At 36.8% G+C, this 25,699-nt stretch overlaps 1 protein-coding gene across 17 annotated transcripts in view; it reads left to right on the forward strand.

Annotated features, from left to right (window-relative positions):
- The first annotated feature begins 3,944 nt into the window (after positions 1-3,944).
- Positions 3,945-25,699, forward strand: part of PUM1 (pumilio RNA binding family member 1) — a 117,144-nt gene continuing 95,389 nt past the window's right edge. For 15 of the 17 annotated variants that reach the window (XM_072974908.1, XM_072974911.1, XM_072974913.1 and 12 more), the window contains exons 1-2: positions 3,945-4,071; positions 8,429-8,802. In XM_072974908.1, the coding sequence (XP_072831009.1) occupies positions 8,440-8,802 (363 nt within the window). In that variant the 5' untranslated portion in view covers positions 3,945-4,071; positions 8,429-8,439. Of the gene's footprint in view, positions 4,072-8,428; positions 8,803-25,699 lie in introns of those variants that run through there. The other 2 variants (XM_072974918.1, XM_072974919.1) reach the window with 1 other exon arrangement.

Consider the following 25,699-nt stretch of genomic DNA (forward strand, 5'->3'; position numbering starts at 1 on the left):
GGACTCCAGTCTCTGTTCCCCTAACTACCAAGGCTGTTATAAGCACCATTCAGCCTCTTAGTTACCTCTCAGGAAATGCCCCACCTGGAAAGGTAGTCCTATTTGTGTGGTTTATAGTCCTCAGTTTCTCTCCTTTCCCAGATCCTGGCTCAGTAATCATTAACTTATTAACTTTCTAGTGATTTCTAGAAAAGATTTTTAGATTTTTTTCCAGTTTTTCTAGTTTTTCTGAGTGGGAGAGTTGGTCAGAATTACTTAGTCACCAATACTGGATGCCCAAACCCTCTTTGACTCCTACCCTCCTACAGGAAAAGCACTCTAATAACTGAGGTTTGTTAAGAAACAAAATGACAATTGAAATGCTAACAGTGTAACAGTTACCCAAGCAGGGAAACAATGAGCGGAAGTGCCACCCAAGGGAGAGTCTACAAATGTACAAAAACACAAGGGTAACACAGTTGAAAAGGCAACTGAAATCAACATTGATAACAAAATATCTTTTAGAAAACTGGGAGTGTCTCAGCTTTGCTTGAGAATACTTTATATTCAGCTTACAAATATCACATTATAGGAACTTTTACAAGCCAATAGAAATTGGCTGTAAGGGAGAATGAGAGTCCATAGAACTGAACAGCATTTGTCCATTCTGGGATTTGTTCTCAGCTGTCAGCGTAGCCGGATTTGCTGATTCACCAGAGAGCCTCAGACCATAACTTGAGAAACACTACCAAATGAAGAAAGAGGTACCTTGAAATTCTTGAACCAATGTCTTCTGAAAGGGCTTTTGCTAAATGTTTCTGTAGAGAGTGCTATTTTCTGATTAGGTTACAATGGAATGGATTAGGCTTCTACTGATTAGATTAAAAACACCCTTCTCAAACCCACCCTAATCCTCATTCCAGGCCAGTTTGATTAGATTTTTGGTTTTTGAAAACTCCCAAAGATTGCCAACATTATCTGTTACTTATGGGTTTAACCTGCTGAATTGTGAAGATTTTGAAGATTTAGCGATGATTTCGACATCCTCCTGACCAGACAACTCTCACCAAATAACCTTAGATAACATATTTGGATAAATGCTCATCTGGTTCTGTAACATCCCCAAACTCAGTTTTCTCTTTTTTAAATGGGAATAATCATGTCCACGTCATAGATGTTTGGAGGAGTTTTATTTTATTTTTATCCTTTTTGAAAATTTTCTGAACTACTTTTATTTAAATTTTTTTTTTTTAATGGAGGTGCTGGGGATTGAACTCAGGACCTTGCACATGCTAAGAATGGGCTCTACCATTGAGCTATACTCACCCCCGTGGAGGAGTTTTAAATGAAATAATGCATATAAATCTTAGCACAGTACATGGCACACAAGTAAGCATTTACTAACAGGACGTCTTATGAGTTTGTTGAAGGTGATGCTCTGACAGTTTGGGGCCTGGCAGGGCCTCAGGGCCTCAGGTCCTGTGAGAGCAATTCCTTAAGGGAAAGCAGGGCTGGTATTCTGTTGGGATTACAGCATTTGAAAGGTGACAGGCCTGAATGGGGTGTGGCACCATGTGACTCTGGGTAAAGTGATATTAGAATCTCTATGCTAACTTTTAAAATTAGGGAATTAATCATGGATCTCAGAATGAGTCCATGCAGCATAGAGCCTGGTAAAGTTCTGGAAATTTTGTCATTTTGTAGTTTTCTCATATCTGCTGTTTTCCTTCTCTCACGTATTTTTCCTTTATGGCTGCTTAGCACGTTCCACAGTCCCACAGTCCTGGCCCCGTGGAGCTAGATGCTTTATCTGCTTTATCTCACTTAGTGCTGTTATATTAATCTCATGTTCCAGGGGAGAAAAACAGAGGCTCAGAGAGGTAAAGTAAGTAATTTCTGGTCTGGCTTAAGAGCTGGATCTCTGAATATAATGTATTACTTTTAGGGTTGCTGAATGAGAGTTGTTGCTCTGGATGGCTGTTGAATTCATTCATTTAACAAATCCTTAATGAGCAATGACTTCATGCTCTGCACTCCTGTTGGTCTCTGGGGATTCAGAAATAACTACAAGACTACAACTACAATAAAACAGCTATATTTATTAAGTGCTAATTCTGGATCAGGCACTTTATGTATATTAGTTTATTTAATGGTTGTAACCATCCTTGTGAGAAAGGTATGGATACCCTTATTTTTCAAATAAGGGAGCTGAGACTCAGGCACTTCTCCAAGATCACACAGCCAGGAAGTAGCAGAGCTCAGTTCTTTAACTTCCAAGTCTCATTTCCTTTTTCAGAAATAAAAAATCTCAGTGTGTGTGTGTGTGTGTGTGTGTGTGTATAGGTACTGATGATTGAACCCAGGACCATGCTAAGCATGCACTCTACCACCAAGCTATACCCTCCCCTCCCTAAACCTCAGTCTTTTAAATAAAAATAACATAAAAAGTAATGTATACTCAATTTAAACAATATGAGTGCTGATTTTCTCAAAAAACTTGCTTAAACAGGGTATTAATAATCATTTAAATTTTTGCCAGTGTATTTAATAGATGAAAATAGATTTCAAAGTTGCATTTTTAAAATTACTTGTCTTTTTTATAGCTTTATTGAGATATACTTCACATACCATAAATTTCACCCATTTAAAGTGCACAGTTCAGTGATTTTTTAGTATATTCTCGGAGTTGTGCAGTCATCATTACAGTCTAATTTAAAAACTTTTTTGACACCCCTAGAAGAAACCCATACCTACTAGTGGTCTCCCCCAACCACTCCCCTCCAGCCCTCAACCCCAGGTTAGTTATCTTTTATGTGTTTACTGGCCATTAGTGATTTTATGTGTTTTGGATTGCTCTTTTTCTAATTGATTGGAGAAGTTCTATATTTTTCATGAAGAGTAACCATTTGTCTACCACGGGTATTGCAATATTTTAAAGCTATTTTCTCATATGTTCATTGATGATGTTTAGATTTCTTTCAAATTTTAAAATGATTTATTAATTTTGCTACATTATGAACATTTTCCCTCCTCTAATTACAAAGCTCCCCTCTCCCCAGTCTTTTATACTGTTGTGGTTTATCTATGTTTCTAATCTTGGGCTTAGTTTGAGATACAATAACTATATCATATCACATACTACTCATTTGAAAAGTCACTTTAATCAAACGGCCAAATTTCTATTCATTTTTGGAGCTGTACAGAGTAACAGGCAACACTGAGTGAGTGCTTACAGACAAGATCAGCTTTGTGTCTTTGGTTTTGGTTTAATGTTCTGCCATCGCTGTCTTGAAATTCGTTAACAATTTTGAACAAGGTGCCCCTGCACTTTCATTCTGCGCTAGATCCCGCAAATTCTGTAGTGGGCCTGTTTACAAGTCCCAGACACTGTACCAAGCACTTCACATTATTAAATGTAATAACCAACCATATTATTCCACTTAATCCTCAGGGCCACGCTGTTAAGTAGCAAAGCTCATTTTCCTCTTCATTCTACAAACGGGGTAATGGAGGTAGGAAGATTAAATAAGGCTACAGAGCCAGAAAGCTGCAGCAAAGGGGCTGGAACACAGCATGTCACGCCAGAGCCTCGGAGTAAGCGTCCATTAACCCTGCAGGCTGTTACAATCGGGGGTGGGAAATTGGGAGGGCGCAAGGGCGGGAAGTGCTGTCGCTAAGGTCACTGCTTGGACCCCGCGTGCACAGCTGCGTGCGGTGCGGGACTGGGGGCGGCGCGCCGCGGGCGCTCCCGTGCAGGCCCTCGAGACTCCGCCTTCTGCCTTCGGCGGCGCGCGCTCGCCTAGCGGGCGGGCACTCGCGCGCGCAGCAGTTGTGTTGCCTGCGAGTTTCCCAAGTTCACACAGGCCCCGGGTTGGCATGGCAACCAGGCAACCTGTTCCAGAGCCGCCTGCCTTCTCCGCACATGCCGCTGCCATCGCCCGAGCCGCGGCCCGAGCCTATCCCATGATGCACCGCGCCAGCTCAGTCCCCAGTGGGCCGCCATGTTGTCGGAGTGAAAGGTAAGGGGGAGCGAGAGCGCCGGAGAGAGAAGATCGGGGGGCTGAAATCCATCTTCATCCTACCGCTCCGCCCGTGAGTATCCGCACCCCGCCGGTCCCAAACGCTGCTCCGGACCCCCTGCGAGCAGACTATCCCTTTGTATTGGTGTTTGAGAGCAGTTGGGGGGTTGAGAAGGGCTTTGGAAAAGCCGCCCGGGCCCTGGCTGAGGCTTCTCACTCGCTGTTCCTCGTACATGTTTTGGAGTCAGCAGCAAGGCCCCTATTGTTATCAAAGGAGGGAGGGGGTGGGGAGCGGGGTCGAAGCGAGGAAAATGCTGGAGGTTTAGGCCCGGACCCCGGGCACAAACGTGCCTCCGCATTTCTGCTGGGCCCCGTTGGAGCCCCCGAAGATTGATGTTGCCATTCTGGTTGCTTTTTTGATGGGTTTGCGAAGCCCCGAGTCTTCTGTGTGGCCATGGAGAGTAATTCTGTGCCACCCTGGATTTCTTCGACTTCTTGAGCTTCCGTGGCAGCGCCGAAGCAGGAGGAACAATAAATCGCTTTAGAAGCAGCCAAGGCCCATGTCTGCAGGCGAGACCCACCATGGGGGAACTTTGCGAGCCTTAAATGTAAAGAAGTAGGCGATCAGGAAGTTTCAGATCGCTTTTTAGGCTCCTGGGTGCTTGTGGCCTTTTGTTTCCGTGAGAGCTTGTGTTTTTGGTGGGTTCTTCCTCTTTGAGCCTCCCTGTGTTGGTGCGTGTCTGTCTTAACTCAGAGAGGGGTTCACCTCTCGGTAGTAGGTAAACAGATACACAATACTAGATAGTTTTAGTCCTCACAGACGTTCTCGGTAAACATAGATCACTTGTTATATTTGTCAGTACCGCTCCCACGTCAAGTAAGGAATACACTCCGGTAACTTTTTCCCCCCAACTATAGTCCCAATCGTCCCCCACCCCCGCCACCCGCCTTCCAAAAAAATCCAGACACAACATTATCAGGGAAGGTTTTATCCTCCCCGTAACTTGAAGGATTGTTACTCTTCATTGTTCAATTAAGAAAACACTGTTCTTAGTTGTGGATTTCAGTTCCTTCACTTACTATTCTGTCTGGGATTAAGAATAGCAGTTTATGAGGCTTTTTTGGGTTCTATTTTAAAGTCGGCTACTTCTGAAGCCATAGGTTTGTAGTTTTAGTTATTTGTTTGTTTTATGAAAACACATCAAAACTCACCAAGACAACCCTCCTCCAAGAGAGGTGGCTGCCAATGCAGTTTTAGTAAGCAAAGTAAACATTTTGACCCGTTGCTAATTTTAACTTTATAAAACACTCTTGGGGGGAATCTTTGGAAAATACTCACTGAATTACGAACTTTTTGAAGTAGCATTTTACCTTGGCCACATTTGAATTAATTTTGTCCAAGGCCGTGGCTTTTTGAAGTTGCGCTTGAAGTTTAGTTTGGGTCTGAGAGAAACTGCTTTAAAAATAAATTAATGCCCACAGAAAAAATTTTTTTTCTTTCAGTGTGGTGAAAGTAAACACCTTTTAAACCACAAAGCATTTCGGTAAATAGAAGGTGAGCTGTGGAGATAGATTAAATCGTGTTCCTTTGTTTGAGATAAAACCTATTAGTGATAATTCAAAAAAACAAACAAAAAAAACAAAACACAAACCCTCAACTTTGATGTAAACAGTTTGAAAATTGTGGAAGAGTAACTAGAATCAGCACTTATTTCTAGTTGCTTAAAATACTTCCCCCCCCCCCGGTATAACCTTTTATTCTATTAAAAATTTTTTTTGGGGGGATCAGTTTTACGTTGTGAAAATACTTATTTTTATAAGGTGCCATTTGTTAGAAAAAGGCACATTTCAAGTGCTACACATGTCTTTAGTGGGTTTGAGAGTTCTTTAAAAGGCATCGGCAATTTAAATGTTTTCTAATATTTAAGTGACTGATTTCTTAATTTTTATGCTGTAGTTGCCAAGATATTACAAAACTATCCAAGACACATGTTAATTGCTTAGGTATTTGCTCAGTTTCAAAATGTCCCTTATGCCAGGTTTTCTCTTCTTTGAGGAACTGCCTTGCCTCATTAGGTAAAGCAGGAAGTCTTAGGGCATACAGATAGCTTTACAAAAGCCAATTGTTTTGTTTGAACATTTTTATAGGAATCTCCCTTTCCCACCCCATGCCTTGATAAAATGAAATTGTGTTCTGTGTGTTTCAGTAGTGAACATCTTTTTCATATGGAAACTCTTTTAGATGAGTATTATGGCAAATCTTTTATTTCAGGAAAGATTGCATTTGCTATTTCAGGATTCCTTTTAGGGACTGGAGGTTCATTGCCTTAACTGGTGGTAACTGACATCTTGGGGTCTCATCATGGTGACTTTAAATTTACCAAAAACTTTTATATCTGTCATTTTATTTTGATTAAAAAAAACCTTGTGAGTCATAGAGGAAGGATTTCTTCCATTTTCTAGATGAGGAAACAGGCTCAGCGAGATTGTAGTTTAGTGGTAAAATGTGTTTTGGGATTCCTGGTTACCTATACAACAAAGACTGTTAGATTGATCCTCCCTTGTAAAAGCAACTGAGATTGGCTACTATTAGTGATAAGAGGGCAGTCACTTCTTTTGAAAATTGAACAGAAAGGCATTAGGCTGTTTGGTATTTTGTTAGGACCTATGGTAAACACAGCTATGACTTTCTGGTTTTGGTACTTAAGCATGAACACAATATTGTTCATGAGAGCAGAAACTGAAGTCTAGAAAGCTGGGCTACAGTACCCTAGTAAGTATTTTTGATGGATTGGAATTGTTAACTGAAACTAGGCATTTCCAAATTAGGCTTTGAACAAATTACAGATTCCATTGTGTCGTCTTACTCCTGGCTTCAAAACATGAATTAGTTGTTAGAAGCAAATATCCTTTTCAGGATATTTATAGGATAAATCTTTTATTTTATTCTATAAATTCTTTATATATATAATAAAGAAATAATGTAATAGATTTCTTATCAATCTTGTAAGTTTGTTTTTGATTTGTCACAGTAGGACTACAGAGAGAAGACATTTGTAGCAGTGGACTCTTGCTCTTGATGGCCTTGAAATTAGACTAATGGCTACGGACAGGGGTGTGTTCTAGTTGGTAGCTGATAATAGTTTGTAGCATTTTTTTTAAAGCACCCATGGGCTGATACCAGTTCTGTGTTACATATAGTATTTGATTTTAAGAAACTTAATTGTAGTGTTTCATAGTAGCATTTTGGAGATTTTTGATCCTTCCAGAGAAGAGAAGTAGATGGAAGTGAGAGAAATAGTACCTATTTTGGTTTACTGGGGTGTGGTAGCAGGGGCTTGATGATAGAACGAATTAGGCTTGGCTGCAAACAAATTGAGGTTTGATTCCCTTCTTTGCAACTCACTAGCTGAGTGGCCTTGGGCACATCACATAACTTTTCTGTCATACCTAAGTGTTTTATCTATAAAACAGGAATGATTAGAAAATGTCTGCAATATATTTACCACACAATTATTATTGTGTTGAAGTATTTCTTTTTTTACAGTGAGACTTTTACACAAGAAAAATGGTTGAATTTGGTTTGCTTTGGTGCTCATAGGAGTCAGAGTACTAATGGAATAATACTGTGATTACAAGCATATTTGTAAATTATGGGTAAAAATTTTGGGTTTATTTTTCTCTTGTACAGCCACTGAGAAGAAGTTTCATACTACGAATATTCTGTTACTATTCTTGGTCAGGGGGCCTTACTGATTTTTCAAAGGAACATCCTTTGAATATGTCGGACATTTTAAAGGGTTCTTTCAAGCTTTAGATAATCTGAGTCATTGCTAATTATATATGGGGTTTGGGTTTTTGTTTAGTTTATTGGCATATGTCTGCTCCAGCTGTGAAGTGATATTTTATAAAGCTCTTGTTCATTTAAAAAGTACCTGAATGAGGAGGGTATAGCTCAGTGGTAGAGCACATACTTAGCATGCAATAGGTCCTGGTTTCAATCCTCAGTACCTCCATTAAAAAAAATAGTAAATAAACCTAACCCTCCCCCCGCCAAAGTAACTGCAACAGTTGGGTTAAGGTATAAGTAAGTTGCTTAGAGGAGTCATTGATTGAAGTTGAATCCCATATTACCTTTGGTAACAGCATAAATTTTCCTGAAGTTGCCATATTGAGTCTAGATCTCAGTATCTTGTCAGAGTGCCTGCCACCAACTCCATTTATATACACATACACACCCAGCAACTTAAAAATAGAGATTTCAGGTTAGAAAATTGTTTATATATTATAAAACATTCAGCTGTTTGGTAGAAACAGGTTGTAGGTGATATATTGGAAAAGGTATGGGGCTCACATTTTTATCTTGGTGTATATCAAGTTATGTTTTAAAAAATGCAAATCTTAAACACTTGTAACCTGTTTGTCCTTAGGTGTTGGTGGAATGAGCGTTGCATGTGTCTTGAAGAGAAAAGCAGTGCTGTGGCAGGACTCTTTCAGCCCCCACCTGAAACATCACCCTCAAGAACCAGCTAATCCCAACATGCCTGTTGTTTTGACATCTGGAACAGGGTCGCAAGCGCAGCCACAACCAGCTGCAAATCAGGCTCTTGCAGCTGGGACACACTCCAGCCCTGTCCCAGGATCCATAGGAGTTGCAGGCCGTTCCCAGGACGACGCTATGGTGGACTACTTCTTTCAGAGACAGCATGGTGAGCAGCTTGGGGGAGGAGGAAGTGGTGGAGGCGGCTATAATAATAGCAAACATCGATGGCCTACTGGGGATAACATTCATGCAGAACATCAGGTAAAAAAAAGTTCACTATTTCAGCTTTGAAACTCTTTCGTAATCACTGTGCACTTAGGATATCTGCTTTCAGTGAATGTCTTTAAAAGCTTAAATTGTTAATGATTTCATTTGGTATAAGCTAAACAGTCACTTGTTTTAAAAGATTATTGTTGTAATGTTGTCGCTGAGTCATTCATTTCTCATTCTGTTGCTAAAGAGCAAATGACCAATTCATTTAAAAATATTCTTAAGATTGTTTTAATGTGCACATTGCATTTCTGGGTATTCCTTTTTTTTTTTTTTTTTAACAAAGAATACTTTTTCCCCCCTGACATGTATTCTTTTAAGACTCAACTTGTGCTGCTTATAGGCCAAATACGTATTTTAGAGCCTTTCCTGTTGGGTATGGGTGACTTTTGTTTTTAAAATATTATAGTTGAAAGTAGTAGGAAGTTGATTAAAAAAAACCAGCTGCTCAAGTGAAATTTATTTGAAATGAAACTGATATATCTAATGTTTTGTGTCAGAGAAGAGTGGTTGTGGCTTTTAGGTTTTAACCATCTTCATCCTCTTGTTCTAAGCACTTATTTCGTCCAGCTAATTTTAATATGCTTGCTTTTACTAAATCAAAATCATAGCTGGAATCACAGCATATTTTACTGACAAGAGAGTTTAGCCTGATCTGTTTTCCAACTTCCTAATAGTGAAGAAAGGATTAGAATGTTTTAATCAGGCTATTTTTTGGAATTGGGTATAGGTTGAGTTTGCAGAGGTTTATTTTACATTGCCAGTATCTGAGTAATAGCTAGCAAAAAACTGATATGTTTTATGAAGCCTCTTGTGCTTTCGTTCTGCTTCCGAAACAGATCAGGCACAAGCACACTTGCAAATCTGAATTCTTAATTGTGGTTCTCCTTGTCTCTTCCAGAACAGGCAGCCGGTGTACCATACATAGCTCTTTACCCTAGTAGAAGTGAAGAGGTGGAGTTTATCTTCTTAGTCCACTGAAATTTGTTGAGCACATTGATTGTAGGTTTATTGGAACGCTCATCAGTGTCAGTGCTGCTTCATAAGTACCCACTATGTGCAGGTGAGGGATACAAGAAGTATGAGGTATAGAGGGCTTCTTGTACACTTAGGGTACGTGTAATGTTTATTAGTAGCTATAAATTAAGGCATTGTATGTGTTTCCTATTTACTTGGAGTCTTGGAGGTAGAGATCAATATCCCAGTCCTTAGTATTGGCGTATAATAGAGCTTCTGAAGGAAGTTATTAAATGCTTGAGTCCCTCAATCCTGTTGACCTTAAAACAAAGTTGGGGAAGGACATTGTCACAAAAATAAGGATCTTGAATGCTAGGCTAAGATTTAATCCAGTAGGCAGCAGGGTTTTTTAGTCAACATGTATGGAGTGGCTTTTATCCAGTGGTGCTTTGGGAAGATTAAGTTGGCAGTAGGAGATTGGAGTGGGTAGGGGCTGAGACTAGTTGGATGACTACTCTAACAGCTCTGCTGTGAGCAATGGAAAAGAAGGGATGGGACTGAGAAATACGCAGAATTTGGTGATAAAATTAGAAATCTTAGGTCCCTGGGAAAATGAAGTAAGAGGAAAAGGAATAGAGGGGAATCTGGCTGGGGACAAATTTAATAATATACATGTTGAGTCTGAGGTGTGGGCACCTATATATGTAGAGTGAAAGGAGGTGTTTGGTTTGGATGGTGTCTGTGTAGGAGGCAAAGGTGGAAAGCCTGTAATTTTTGTCTTATTTGGCTAAACATTGTTTAAAAATCATGAATATTGGTTTTTAAGATACATACTATAATCTATATTGCAGATCTATAAAATCTTGCATTTTCCTAATGATAGGCTGATGGGTAAAAGCTGAAAGGAGAGTTAAAGTGCTTGGCCTGTCCTTTGCTAGGTGGGCAAATTAAACTCTGGGTCATCTCTTGGCAGAGCTCTAAGATCTAAAATGTGGTTGTATTGTTCTGAGAAGGCTTACTCTGGGCTCTAATGCTGAGCCCAATCATAAGGAATCACATCTGACTTACTTTCTTTCTTTCTCTCTTTCTCTCTCTCTCTCTCTCTTTCTCTCTCTCTTTCTCTCTTTCCCTCTTTCCCTCTTTCTCTCTTTTCTTTCTTTCTTCCAGTTTAATCCATATCAGTTAGCAAACCAGGGATGATGTTAAATGGCAATGGCAAAATCTGTTTCATACCCAGGGGACCTAAAACAATGACCCAACTTGGAATCGGCACTCATTACACACAGTTCCGTTGGTTACGTGATAGAACGAACAGCATTAGGGAATTCAGGGTAGTTGCTATGTTGCAGATGTGGGCTACCCACAGATTACCTCTCCTGCATTAATTAATTTATTGTAACTTACTGGTTTTGGTGTTGAACTTTGTTAACCTCCTTGACTGAACTATGCTCAGGCAGACACTGTTGTGTTTTTCATGCCCGTTTCCCAGGAGGTGGATGAAATTTTTGTGTTGATTGAATGAGGGAAGACCACAAGTTCTGCAGATTTGCACTTAGATAAAGCAGTGAATATTTGTGCTCAGCTGTCCTGACAGCAGATAGTAGCCACTTGGACAAGCAGCAGTGTGAGTGTAATATAATTGAAGGATGGAGGGGCATATCTCTATGTAGAGAATCACTGTGCTCATTAGCCACTGTTAATGATTGGAGGAGCAAGAGGTTGTCCCATTTGTCAGGTGGGAGTGCAGAAGAAGTTGAGAATAACTGATGACAGTAGAAACGTTTACTGAACATTTATGTTCTAGACTCTGGGCTATGTATTTCCTGTGTTTGATCCTCAGAACAGTCTCATGAGGGAGATGATATCATTTTTTGAGAAATGAGAAACTGAAGCTTCGTTACTAGGTAGAATCTGGTTTTGAAATCCGGTCTTTTTGTTGTTGTTTGTTTTGTTTTTTGGAGGTGGTAGTTAGGTTTTTTTATTTTAATGGAGGTCCTGGGGACTGAACCCTAGGACCTCATGCATGCTAGGCATGCACTCTACCAGTGAGCATACCCTCCCCCCTAAAATCAGGTCTTTGTGAATAGTTCTAGCCTTAAGAGCTAAAGCAAACCAAGTCAAAGTAACACATTCCAAGATCAGAGAAATACTTTGACATAATTTTGCTTGAATTTTCAGGATGATAAATTTGATAACAAGGAGGTTAATACAGATAATATTGGCTTTTCTCCTATAATTTATGCAAGAGTTTTTTTTCCCCACAAGAGCAGTCATGCTAAAGTCCATTTTTTTTTAAGTTTTGTTTTTTTATTACATGTGTATTCTAAATAGTGATTGTGGGAAACTTACCTCTGTTGGGACAGAATGACTCAATATAAAGTCATTCTACTACCAGCGCATTCTGCCATGCCACTGTGCTGTTACTCCTGTTTGGTGGGCCTATTTCTTTAGGCAGCGCTTCTTGTTTTTTAAAGACCTTTTGGCATAATGGAACAGAATTTAAGGTCAAATTGGCAGAATGCTTTCACCAGTGAGCTGATGAAGTAAAAAAATATCATAGGCTGTGATGCCAGCCAGTAGTGTTGAAGGGAACTATTCATTGTGCCAAATGCTTTACATCCATTTCTCTGATTATTACTCCCATTTATGAGCAATCACTTTTTTACAATTAAAAATTTTTTTTTTACCTTTTAATTTAGGATTGTCCTGCCTGATGTAGAAATTCTCTTAGTGTCTGAGTTTTTTCCTCTTATTTATTTAGGGGGGTAGGTAATTAGGTTTATTTATTTACTTTTAGAGAAGGTGCTGGGAATTGAACCCAGGGTGTCATGCATGCTAAGCATGTGCTCTATACCCTCCCCCTACTCTCTTTTAATAGTGAGCTTTTTATCTTTAAGCTGTGTCTAAATAAATATGTGACTTTTTTTTTAACATTGAAGCTTTATTTTGTATATATGAAACTTGATTGATAATTAGCATGAAGCCCTTAAAATAAAAGTTTAAAACTTTAATCAGCTTGAGAACATGTGCTGAGTTAATGTGCAGTACTTTAAAGATCTTTCAAACTGAAATATTTAAAATTAGGTGAAGTTTAGAAACTGTAAAATAGTATTTTGAGGTGAGGAAGGGTGTTCAGATTTGTTTGTGTGTTCATTTAAGAAAGTTGTAACATGCAAAGTCTTGATGTTCCTTCTGTATTTGTCCTTTTACCTACCATAATAAACATATTAAGTATCACTTTTTTTAAATACATAAAGTTATTGTGTTTGATGTAGTTAGAAACCTTAAAGCTCTCATTTTTGGGCCAAATTGAGGTCTTTGGAGAGGAGTGAGGGAAAGAAGTACCGTGATTTTTTTTTTTTTTTGTCTTTTTTGGCCTTTAAAATTTACTCATAGTAAACAAGATAATGGATATGGATCAAGATATTATAAAACACTAGAAAACACATCTCCTTATCTAAGGGAATAATACTATTTAAAAGTGTTGTATACAAAAATTTGTGTATTTATTTTAACAGTAATTTTTATAACTTGAGATCTTTTTTTCCCTAAATAGTATTAAAAGTTTTATCATGCAAAGCCCAGGATCAAGTCTTTGCCTTGTGATTGTTTTATTCTCATTGTGAAATCTGTTTCTGTATACTGCTCTGAGATAAACTGGGTGATGAAATAGGGAAAAAATTTTAAGGTCGATCAGTTGAACTGTGACCTCTGTAATGAATTTTAAGGGGCAGAGATAAGTAGAAGCTCTGCTTTGGGGGAAAGGAAATTTAGAGGACAACTCCAGAGTTTTCTCACTTGTGCTAGTCATCTTTTGGCACTAGGATATATCAGTATCCACCATAGATTGACAGCTGGTAGGAGATAATTCTAGATAACCAAGCAGAATTCAGTGGATGAATCTTGTGAGAGAGAATTCTAGATAGCTAGGCACAGTTAAGTGGATAAATCTTCTCTTTGACTCTATTTGTACCCCCTTTTCTTTTTCACTTAGTGTTGCCATCTTCTAGTGGTATATTGACACCCACCCCTGACATGTCTATCCTTGTTAATGTCCAGTAGCTGTGAATTCATCCTTATGCTTAGTAAATACTATGTTAAACTAGGCGGGAGCCCAAGGATTCCCCATACTGGGAATATCCTTATTCCCAGGGGATTCTTTTCTGTTGTTCCTGCTCTGATTCTGTTAGACCATGTGTCTCTTGTCTTTTCTGGGTAGATTGCTTAGATGCTTTAGCATTTGGGCCAGTGGTATTTAGTTAACATCATGTATTAAAGCTGAATAATCAATGCTTTCATATTGTGTTTTCTCTTACACCTGTACTCTTAGAGACTTTTTCCAGTATATTTGGAGTTCACAGAGAATTAAAGCATTATGTACTTGCTCAAAAGGATCATCAGCAGGCTTTCTTTGACTGTAATTTTAAGAACTATTTTCCAATTTTAAGAATTAGGTTTCAACGTAAAAAAAATATTTAATCAGATCCCTTTCTATCTTGAGCTGTGTGGTACTTGATTGATTGTATGGTTCTTGATTGTATGTGCCTCCTAGATGGCAGCTTGCAGTGATTTTTTTATGATACATCTTTATTTTGTTTCAAAAGGTTTTTGTTGTGGAGTAAGGAAAAATACAGGATGGGTGGTAATGAGATGTAGCAATTGGAAAATGGGGGAATGTCAGGAAGATGAAGAGGGTAAATTTAGAATTTAGAAATACTTATCAGTTACAGAATTTGCTCTGGGTGTTCCTGTGGCCAAAGAAAAGAGAGAAATGGGTTGAATCCTGAGAGTCTTAGAGAAAAACAATACTTAGGAAGAGCTGTGTTTCAGATTTCAGTTGTGAATGTGGTTGAAGTGCTTTGTAAACTGTAAAGTGAGATGATAAGATACTGTTTTTCATCGCACCTCTGTACTTGCAGATGAGTCGCATCTTTGTGCGTGTGTCCATTTTCTTTCATGCAACAGCGTTTACTTAATACTTTCTGCAGGCTGAGCCTGAGTACGGAGTTATGCTTCTGGGTATTGTGGAAAGAATACTGAAAAAAAAAAAGTTCTAGCCTTTGCTTAGAGTATGTCTGTTCACTTTTGGGAAGTGGCTTAATGCTCATAAAGGAACATAGGACTGACGATTAACAGGATGTCAGGAGAGTAGTAAGTGCTGAGGATAGTTTTTATTGTTGTTGAGGGATTTTTGACCCCTTCCCTAATTTTTACATTTAGTTTCTGTATCTTCTAGATGCTACAGTTAGGAGCCACAGTGGGAGTGTGGCTTTAGCTCAGTAGAATGTTTGGCATTTTGCTCCCTGCTGTGGCTATTGTGAGAAGTAGGGGTCAGTGATTGGCAGTAGGTCAGGTGAGTTTAATATTTGGGAATTTGAAGAACTTGGGCTGAAGGTGTATATGGCATTGATGATTAAAACCTGCAGTTGAAGAGTTATTGAACCTTCTAAGAGGCATGTACTTCATGTTTTTTTCATGTAATATTTTTTTGAGAACTTCATTTTAAAGTGTTTTATTAATGGTTTCAGAAGGTTTAACAGACGTGGATTTGTCTGTTGCCTTTAGTAAGTGCTCTTTTATGGTTAAAGTACCTTTCTTAGTGTTTTTATGAATCTCATTAGGAAAACTTTTAGGTTTGTGGAAATTGGGGGCTCTGAAGATTTTTTTTATAACTGCTTTATTGATACATAGTTCATTCATTTAAAATATACAATTCAGTGGTTTTTAGTATATTCACAGAATTATTCAGCCATCACCACAATCAAATTTATAGCATTTTCATTATCCCTTAAAATCTGTACCAGTCACTCTCCAGCCTCAGGCAACCATCAGTCTACTTTCTGTGTCTATCGATTTCTCTCTTCTGGACATTCATATAAATGGAATTATACAATATGTGGTCCTTTGTAACTGGCTTCTTTCACTTAGCATAATGTTTTAAAATTTTATCCATCCTGTAGCATGAATCAGTACCTTGTTTCTTTTTATTGCTGAGTAGTAGTCCATTATGCACATATATATTACATTTTATTTATTCATTTATCAGTTGATGGACCTATAGGTTGTTTCTACTTTTGGCTGTTATGAACGGTACTGCTGTGAATGTTCGCATACAAGTGTTTGGACATACGCTTTCATTCCTTTGGGTGCTTAAAGGTTTTTAAAGGTGTATAAGTCTAATATACAGACACAAAAGTAATGGAAATTTCTTCACTGATGCCAGTGCTTTTTAGAAATAGAGTTTGGCGTATAGTCTATCTACAACTTTACACCATGCATTTGGAATTTTTCCAAGTGACAAGTTTTCCTGGGGCTAATGGCAACTTTCTTCTCTATGAAGGAAATGTTTTCAGGTTAACAGCTAAATTCGTTTACAACCCTGGGAAGAAGAATGCTTAAATTATAAAGAGCAGGTATTTCAGGGAGCTCTGCTCTTTAGATGTTATGAATATACAGTTAATTGATTTGCTAATGACAAATAATTTTTCTCTATTAAAGTTCCCCAAGGACTTTAACAAGGGAATGGTTCATTAACCTAATTCTGGTTATTGTATGTATTTAAAAGCACCATACTTGCTGTTAATTAAAAAATGTTTTTTAATTTGCTAAGGGTTTATTGATTCAAGTTTTTTTTCCCCTGTTGGCCAAATTAGGGAGATACTTCTTACATAGTATAGTACAATACAAAACAATAAAATTAAGATATTGTTCTTTCTCCAGAGAAACTTTTACAGTTTCATGAAGGGAGGAAGGAATTATAAAGAAAGTTGTTTCAAAATGAGAATTTCAATGAGTAGTTTATATTGAACTGAGTGCTGAGTTGGTGCTATGTTGTGTTTGAGTGACAAAAACAAATCAGGTAAGAATAATTTTATAATGTAGTTCCTTCGCTTATCAATTTATTATCTAGAAAATGGGGTTTAAACTCTGTGTAGCCATTAAGAGTGATGTACATGGGAAAAAGACTGGGAGGAAATACGGAATTTTATTTGTGTGAGTGGGGAGCTTATAGGTAAAAATTTGGTTTCTTGTATACTTTTTGTGTTTACAGATTTCAAATCTTGAAATTTTTATATGTTAAAGAAAAAAGTGACAAACTTTATACCTTCTTTTAAGAATTTGGATTACCATATTCAATGAAAGTGAATTGGCTGATAAATTTCCAGTGGAATTTTGGTGTTGGAAAAGATCTTAGAAATCATTTAACTTTTTTTCCCCCAATGCAGTGGTTTCCTTTACATTGTCTCTTTTTAAGTTTAAAAAAATGTTAGTGTGTTGAACCAAGGTTGTTAGGTTAGGTTGAGGGTGTATCCAGAAAGATCTAGAGGTACTTTTATGAGTGTTTTTCTGTATCTAGACGTTTTATCGACATGTACTTCATAAGCTGTGTACCAGAACCGTTGTAGTCTTTTTACGTATGATTTGAACCCCCAGTATCTCTGTTGGTTTTTATCCCTTCCATTTTACGGAGGAGGAAATGCAGGGTCAGAACATTGAGATACTGTGTTTTAAGGATGCATGAATTAAGGTGGCCAGCTCATGCTGTTTCCACCAGACCAACCTGTTTGGAGACCCTACTATTCTTCCTCATGGTGTAGTCAGCTTTCCCCAAAATAGACACACAGGCCTCTTTTACACATTTTCACATGTTTTAAGCCCTACTTGTTGCTTGTATATTTATAATTTAGGAACACTAGTTAAAGTTGAGTTTGCATGTATAATTACAGGAACTCAGTATTTGATGCATAATAGGTCCTCAAACAGATGCCCTTCAGAACTGAGCTCATTGGTTTCATTCCATATGTCCTCTATTTCTTTGTATGACATTACAGGCAATACGGGAATCTTAGATTCCTGCCTCTTACCTCAAACAATTCGAAGGTTCTATCCATATTGCCTTTATTTGATAGGCTCGTGTTTCTTATCTGGACACTACAGTAGTCTTAGAACTGGTTTTCAGTACCCCTCTCCCTCATTTCTTCCTTCCAGCTATTTTCTATACTGCCAGATTGTTACTTCTGAAGACAAATCTGCCTCTGTCTCATCCTTGCCTAAATTTCGTTTTTTGCTGTTCAGCTGCTTTTAGGATAACTTCCAAAATCATCAGCATAGCATAGTGTACACTGTTTGTGTTTTGGTCTAGTTTTTACCTCTCCTGTCTTTAACTGCCTCTCCACTTCAGCTATATTGAAATATTTGTAACTTTCTAAACACATGTTAATTTTATAGTTTGTGCAGTTCCTCAACATAGTTGTGCTCTTTTTGTTTATATAGTTCTCTCTGCTTGGAATCCACTTCCTTCCTCATCCACCTAGCCATTTTCCTCACTTTCAACCAAATTATCCTTATCTCTGGTAAACCTTCCCCTTTACTTACCTCTTGTAGGTTGGGTGTCCTCTTTTGGTGCCACCATCATTTGGTACCCATCTTATTGAAGCATTCAGCTCCCTATATTGCAGTTGAATATTTGCTGGTGAACTGTTTCAAAACAGATCTTGGGCTTAAGTCCAGACCTACTAAATCAGAATTTCCAGTGATGAGACGGAGTTCATGTATTTTTTTTTAAAATCATTTTTTCTACTTCTGGTTTTATTGAGATACAATTGACATACAGCACTGTATACTTTATTGTGGGGGGATGTGATTAGGTTTTATTAATTTTTTTAATGGAGGTACTGGGGATTGAACCTAGGACTTCATGCTTGCTAAGCACACGCTCTACCACTGAGCTCTACCTTCTTTCCATGTATTTTTTAAAAAGCACTCCTTTGTAATCCTCCTGTGCACTTTGGTTAAGAACCACTGGATGGTTCTTGAAGAGTCTTACAGCCTTACATCTCCAGCCCCTGGCAAATATATGTATCTTATAAATAGTGAATAAACACATTATATCATCATGACATATTGATGAGATTTATTGAATAGAGTGTTTTATTTTGGAGAAAATTGAGATGTCATTTTGAATTGATAAGGTATACGGTGTAACAGAATATGGGGTCTTGAATACATGAGAAACTTCGGGACCTGAAGATAAGGAGCCAGGAAGCATTTGTTGGAGGGTTTCATTGAAGGACTTTTAAAGTAATTCTTCTCAGCTCTGGCTCTGTGGTTTTTTTAGGGGTTGGAGGAGTGTTTCTTGAAACCATTTCGTATAGGCAAACAAAAGGGTCTGTAAGAACAAGGCTTACTTTCCTTAATTTGTAAAACACTGAAACTATGTTTTTGTTCCTAGTCACATCACATATTGGGAAATAGTGCCGTATTGTTTCAACCTAATACATTTTCAAAGTTCGTTCTTGTTTTCAGTAGAGAATATTATCTACTAGGATAGTTCAAGCAGGATAGTATCCTTAAGAAGATAGAATGAAGGTTGTAATTTACCCCTGTATTGTCAATGGTTAACTGCTCTTAAGACTAGTGACTCATTTTTCCTGTTTGAAGCTTTTAAAGAGATGCTGTTTGGGTTTAAGGTTTCTGTTGGGACATAATGTAAAGTACAGTGTGAATCTTAAATTGCAATTTTTTTGTTCCATGTTATGGGTATGGATTTTGTTCTAAAGGGGCATTTTAAAAACAGCTTGATTGAGATATAACTCACATACCATACAATTCATCTATTTAAAATGTACTAATCAGTGGTTTTTAATATATTCATAGAGTTGTGCAACCATCACCATAATCAACGTGAACGTTTTCATCACCTCAAAAAGAAACCCTGTATCTATTACCAGTCACTATCCGTTTTCTTCATCCCCCTCACCCTAGCCCTAGGCAACCGCTAATTTGCTTTCTATCTAAAATGGAAACATTTCTTGGTAGTGCATGATCTAAAAATTTTCAATAATCTTTTTCAGAGTTAACTACTTATAGTAGTTTGGTTCATTTCCTTCCAGACTTTTTCTGAGCATATGTAAACAAACACATATATGAATGCACTGTAATTTTAAACCAAATAGGATCATTCTCTCTCATTCTCTCTCTCTCTCAGTGTATTGCAGGGGAAGTTCAATCCCCAGTAGCTCCATTAAAAAAAGTAAAATAAAAAAGGTATTGCGTACGTGCATTCGGGCACACACACTCTGCATGGTAGTCTTTTCTCCCTTAATACACTGCAGTCATCCTTTCAGGTCAGTAAATACCTCTGTATCCTTTTTAAGGGCCTCGTGCATGGAAGTACAATAATTTGACTGATTTATCCCAGATTGATTGACTTTGAGGATGTTTTCAGCTTTTGACATTCTAAACAATGCTGTAGTAAACTATTACAGTTACATTTTCCTATTCTGAAGTCACCTTAAAATGTAGTCAAAGAAATGAAATTGATAAATCAAAGGAACTCATTTAAAATTTTGATACATATTTCCACATTGTTCTCCAGATGGATAGTACCAATTTAAACTTCCATCAACCCTCTGAATGTTCTTTGTCCACTTTTTTCTGTATTATTTTCCTAGATTTATAAAACTGCTTTTATATGTCTTTTAACTTTGTTTTATGCCTTTTGCAATTCAGAGTTTTAAAACGTATGTAATCAAAAGTGTTAGTCTTTAGCTTTTGATTTCTTTAACTTTAGGCTCTAGGTCATCACTCACTGAGTCTCCTGTGTTTCTTGTATATTTTTACAATTCTGTTTTTATATTTTCATCCTTAATTCATCTGGAGTTTGTTTCTGTATATTGTATAGACAGGAAGTTGTGCTGTAATTTTACTTTTCTCAAATTGATAACTAGTAATCCTAGCACCATTTATTGATTTAAAAAAACTCCTTTATAAGAAATTGCCCCCTTATACATGATCCGTTTTGACTCGTTTTATTAATATGTTTATCCTTATCATTATCAAAATACTAGGGCTAGAATTTTTCATTTTTTACAAAAATAATCTTTATTGATGTATGATCAACATAATAAAATGCACACATTTTAAATGTATAATTTGTTAGGTTTTGAAATACCAAAGTATTCACCCATGAAATCATCACCACAATCAAGATAATGACAGTTCCCATCTTCTGCAAAAGTTTCGTTAGCTGTTTTTAATTCCTCCCAGCAGCATCCACTGATCTGCTTTCTGCCTGGGTCTAGACTTTTGTTATGTTTTAGTGGCATATGGAATGACATTAAAACAATTTTTTGTTACTTCCAGAATCACAGGCATACCCCATCCTTAAGGTTTTGACTTGCAGTTCCGAATGCTTGAGTGAGCCTCTCTCAGATTCTGTAAAAAGTTGCTTCCTCCGAACTCCTTCTAGTCCTTTGCTTCAATATTAACTTCTCAGTGAGGCCTTGCATGAATATTATTTAATTTACAACTCTGTCTTCCTTCCCTGCTTTATTTTCTCAATAGCTTTTATCACCATTTTGTAATTTGCTGTCCGTGCTTTCTAAGATGTTTACAGTGAGGATTTATTATTTTTATAGTTCAGAATTTCCTAAAAGCCATTATTTTTAATGGAGGAAAAAAACCTTGTCGTTTGATTTGAAAAAAAAATTCCAGTTTCAAACATTATTGTATGATACCCATAATCTCCAAGTTTCAAAGCTATAAATTGGTTATACCTAAAGTCCCTCCACCCTAAGAGGGAAAATTTCCATGCTTAATGACCTCACAGTAATACAGACTGTGGGGTAAGAAACTAAATATAGTAGCTGTTATCAACAAGGAGCAAATGAAGGTTTACTGTTTGCATAACACTAGGTGAAATTCTGTAAAGAATTAAACCACACAAAATACATACCAGTGTATATATTTAAAGATTATTAAGCTCTGCCTCTTCCCTTATATTCTGTCTCTTGGCTAAGAATCACTGATATTTTGATTAGTACCTCTTTTTTTGTTTGTTTGTTTTAATTCAGAGGAGATAGAATTATATTTAAATATTTTATCCCACAGATCTAGTTTTGGATTTATGTACTGTGTTCTCTTTTAGGATCATAAAGTCCAGAATGGGCTATTTGATGTGCTTGGTAGCTGCCCTCTTTAATTATGTTGCTGTGATTTATCTGGGTAGACTTAACTCATTAAGAATTCCTATTCCTGTACATACTACAAACAATAGAATGTCGAGCTAAGGAGGAGTGAGTGTCAAGGCTGCTGAATGAAGGAAGACATTTTCTAGGCCCCCTGGCTGAAGCCCTGTTAGATAAGGGAGCTCCTATTTCCTGTGCCAATTGATTGTATTGTAACAGTAGTAATGAACTGTTCCGATTTGAGAAATTGTCTCTGAGAAATGTCAGATTAGTGACATAGATTGCCTTTATTATTGCACCAGAGTTTATTCCCCTTACATCTATAAATACATCAGCCAGCTTTGCAGATATATTAAAACAAAACAAGGGTCATTTTTATTGGTGATGAATGTAATTTTGTTTCTCAATATTATAAGGGAACTAAGGACTCTTTCTTTGGCCTGATTCCATTCTGTGTATCTTCATAAGCAGTGATTTAAAAATGAATTAAAATATTTTTTCCTTCCCATTAAAAATAATGAGTTGTAGGTATTTTTGAATTCTAAAATCAGTAAATGCTCATTGTAAACATCTTGGAAAGTATAGACAATTACATTAATTATTAAAATAAAAACACCCAAGAAACAAACCAAAACCAACCAACCACCAACTGTAATTCAGTCTTCAGAATCTGTTAGTTTACCTTTTGTGATATATCTATGTATCTAATATATCTATCTAGAGTTTTTATTCAGACCTTAAAAAATGTAAAAGAAAAATTAAAAGATGTAATCTTCTCTGGTCCTAATAACAAGGATAATTGTATCTTGAGCTTTGTTAGTTTGTTTGTTTTGAATTTAATTTGATTGGCCGTATGAATTTTTACTAATCTCTGTTACGGTTAACCATTTGACAGGTTAGAACTAAGTATATGGCTCATTTCTAATAAGTATATAGGACTTAACTGCATATGTTTTATAAAATAGGCTCTTCTCATTTTCCCCTTGCCTTAATCTTCTCACTAGGTGAAGTTGCTTGATTTTACAAGTCACTCTAGATCTTTTGTGAAACAATTGAGATAAAAACATTTCTGATTATAGTTTTCTGTCTTTTATTTGGTCTAGCATTATCAAAATATTTTCTTATGATAGAATATTTCCATAGATAATTTTAAGCTTATATAATACTCCATTCTTTTTAGTGGCCTCATTCTTTTCTGCATTTCCTAATATTGATCCTTTAGATTTCTAAATTTTTTACTAATGTAAGTAGTATTGCAGTGAATATTTCTGTTTATCAGTACACTTGCAGTTTGAATTATTTTCTTGGCCTACGTTCTTAGAATGGGAATAATACTTAGTTCTTTACAATGCTATTCTACCTCTTGGGTAGTGATTCTTCCCCCTTTTTAAAATATAATTTTGCATACTGTAAAAATCACCATTATTTTAGTATACACTTCTGTAGATTTTGATAAATTCATATATTCTTGTAACTACTGCAGTCGAGATACGAAAGTTTTGGCATTTCCCCAAATTCCCTGGGGCCCCTTCATAGTCAGCTCTTACTTCCATGCTCTTCCATTTCAAGTCACTGGTAACCACTCTATTTTCTGTCCCTCTAGTTTTGCCTTTTCGAAAATGTTGTGTGTGTATGTTTGTGTGTGTGTTTGTGTTTGTGTATACTGTAAATGTATGTAGCTTTTGAATCTTGTTTCTTTCACTTAGCGTAAAAATGCTTTTGAGAATCTGTGTTGTATATAACGATAGATTGGTCCTTTTAATTTTCAAATAGTATTCCATTAAATAGTCTTATGACAGTTTATCCATTTTTGTGTGCTATAATTTTAATTCTCTTGGTTGGCAGGAGTGCTTGGTACAGTCATTGCTTGAAAGATGGCATGTGGGTGGCATATTTGATTATTTTATACATTATGTTCCTACAGCCTTTATACACAAAAGACAGCTGTATCAGGACATAAAATTTTTGGATTATAGGCAGTGGATCTTATTTTATTGTCTTTGGCAGGGAGCGTTTTAGAGAACTGAGGGTATTATCCCTCACCCCACCCTCGTTCAGATACTTACAAAATTCTCCAATTTATGGACAGTTTGGTCAGGGTAGGACTTCTGTGTACTATGTGGGTGAGACCTTTTGATCTGTATAGTTTTGTAGCTTGAGAAAATTTCCTTTGGTTATATTATTGGATTATTTTAGTTTTTCTTGCTTGGAAACCATCATTTAAAGTTGTATCTTCATTATTTCTTTATAGCAGTTGTCTTTTTTAAAATTAAAATTTTGATTTAGTGATTTATTGCTTCATGGGCAGTTGTAAGAAATGATACAGAAAGATCCTTTGAATACTTTGCTCTATTGCCCCCACTGGTAATATTTTACAGTATAACATTTGCAGGTAGCATTGTGTAGTGTAACATCTCAGCTAGGATATTAATGTTGATAAAATTCACCCAGTCCTATTCATATTTCTCCAGTTTCATTTGTACTAATTTGTGTGGCTCTGTGTGTGTGTATATATGAAGTTCAGTATAATTTTACCACCTGTGTAGGTTCATATATTTACCACTACAGTCAAAATACCAAGTAGTTCCAAAATGACAAGAGACCCTTGAATAGCCCTTTTTACATACCTACCTTCCCTTTGCAGAGGTGAGAAGGCCTCCCCCCAACCACTAGTCTATCTTATCCTCCATTTTTATAATTACATCATTTCAAAAATGTCGTATAAATGTAGTCATACTATATATGTAGCCTTTGGAGACTGGCCTTTTTTTGCTCTTCATACTTTCCTGGACTCTTATCCAAGTTGTTGCCTGTGGTAGGCCATTCCTTTTTATTGCTGTGTAGTGGGCATGGTGTGGATGCACCAGTTTGTTTAACCTATTGAAGAACATTGGGACTGATTCTGATTTTTACTTACAATAATTGAAGCTGCTGTGAACATTCATGTACAAGTTTTTGTGTGAACTTCATGGGATACCCAGTTGCTGGGTAGTTGCTGGTAGTTGCATGATTAGTTTTTTAAAAAACTGCTAAGTTGTTTTCTAGACCAGTAATATTTAAGTGATCCAGTTTTTCTGTACCCTTACTATTATTTGATGGTGATAATGTTTTTTATTTTAGCTGTTCTGATAGATACATAATGACATTTCATTGTAGTTTTAATCTGTATTTCCATGATGGCTGATGGTGTTCACTGTCTCTGCATGTGAACAGATATCTTTGTTTTTTAATGTGGTTTTATCCTTGTCTTAGTTTTGTATGTTCTTAATTATTAATAATAGCACTAAATTCTGTTTGATAGGTTTCCCTGTGTTCCTTTTATCCAGTAACAGTTTTGGAAGCTCCATTTATAAATTTGATTGAGAGCTTTTGCTTAGTTTATGGGTCAGTATTAATTTAGCACATATTCACTTTGTAACCATTTTAGGAATGGCTTATTTTTAAACCAGATTTGGGAAACTATGGCCTCTGTGCCAAATCTGACTTGCTGCCTGTGTATGTATGGCTCTTGAGCTACAAATGGTTTTTATATTTTTAAATATGTAGTTGAAAATAAAACCAAAGAATATGTGACAAAGACCTTCTGTAGCCCACGAAGTCTGTATTATTTATTATTTGGCTTGTTAAAGAAACTTTACCATCTGTTTTTAAATAACAGCTCTATTAAGATAGTAATTCATATACCATAAAATTCACCCTTAAGTTTACAGTTTGGTGGTTTTTAGTACATTTACAGTGCTATGCAGCCATCGTGCTTTGTAACACTAGAACATTTTAGTAATCCCCAAAGAAGCCCTGTACTCATTAGTAGTCATTGCCTATTTCCCCCTTTCCTAAGTCCCTGGCAAACAAATCTATTCCTGTCTCTCTAGATATGTTTATTATGGGTGTTTCATGTAAGTGAAATCATATAATATGTGGCCTTTTGTGTCTGACGTCTTTCACTTAGCATAATGCTTTTA

This window comes from Vicugna pacos, chromosome 13, assembly GCF_048564905.1.
Source record: "Vicugna pacos chromosome 13, VicPac4, whole genome shotgun sequence".
Taxonomy (NCBI): domain Eukaryota; kingdom Metazoa; phylum Chordata; class Mammalia; order Artiodactyla; family Camelidae; genus Vicugna; species Vicugna pacos.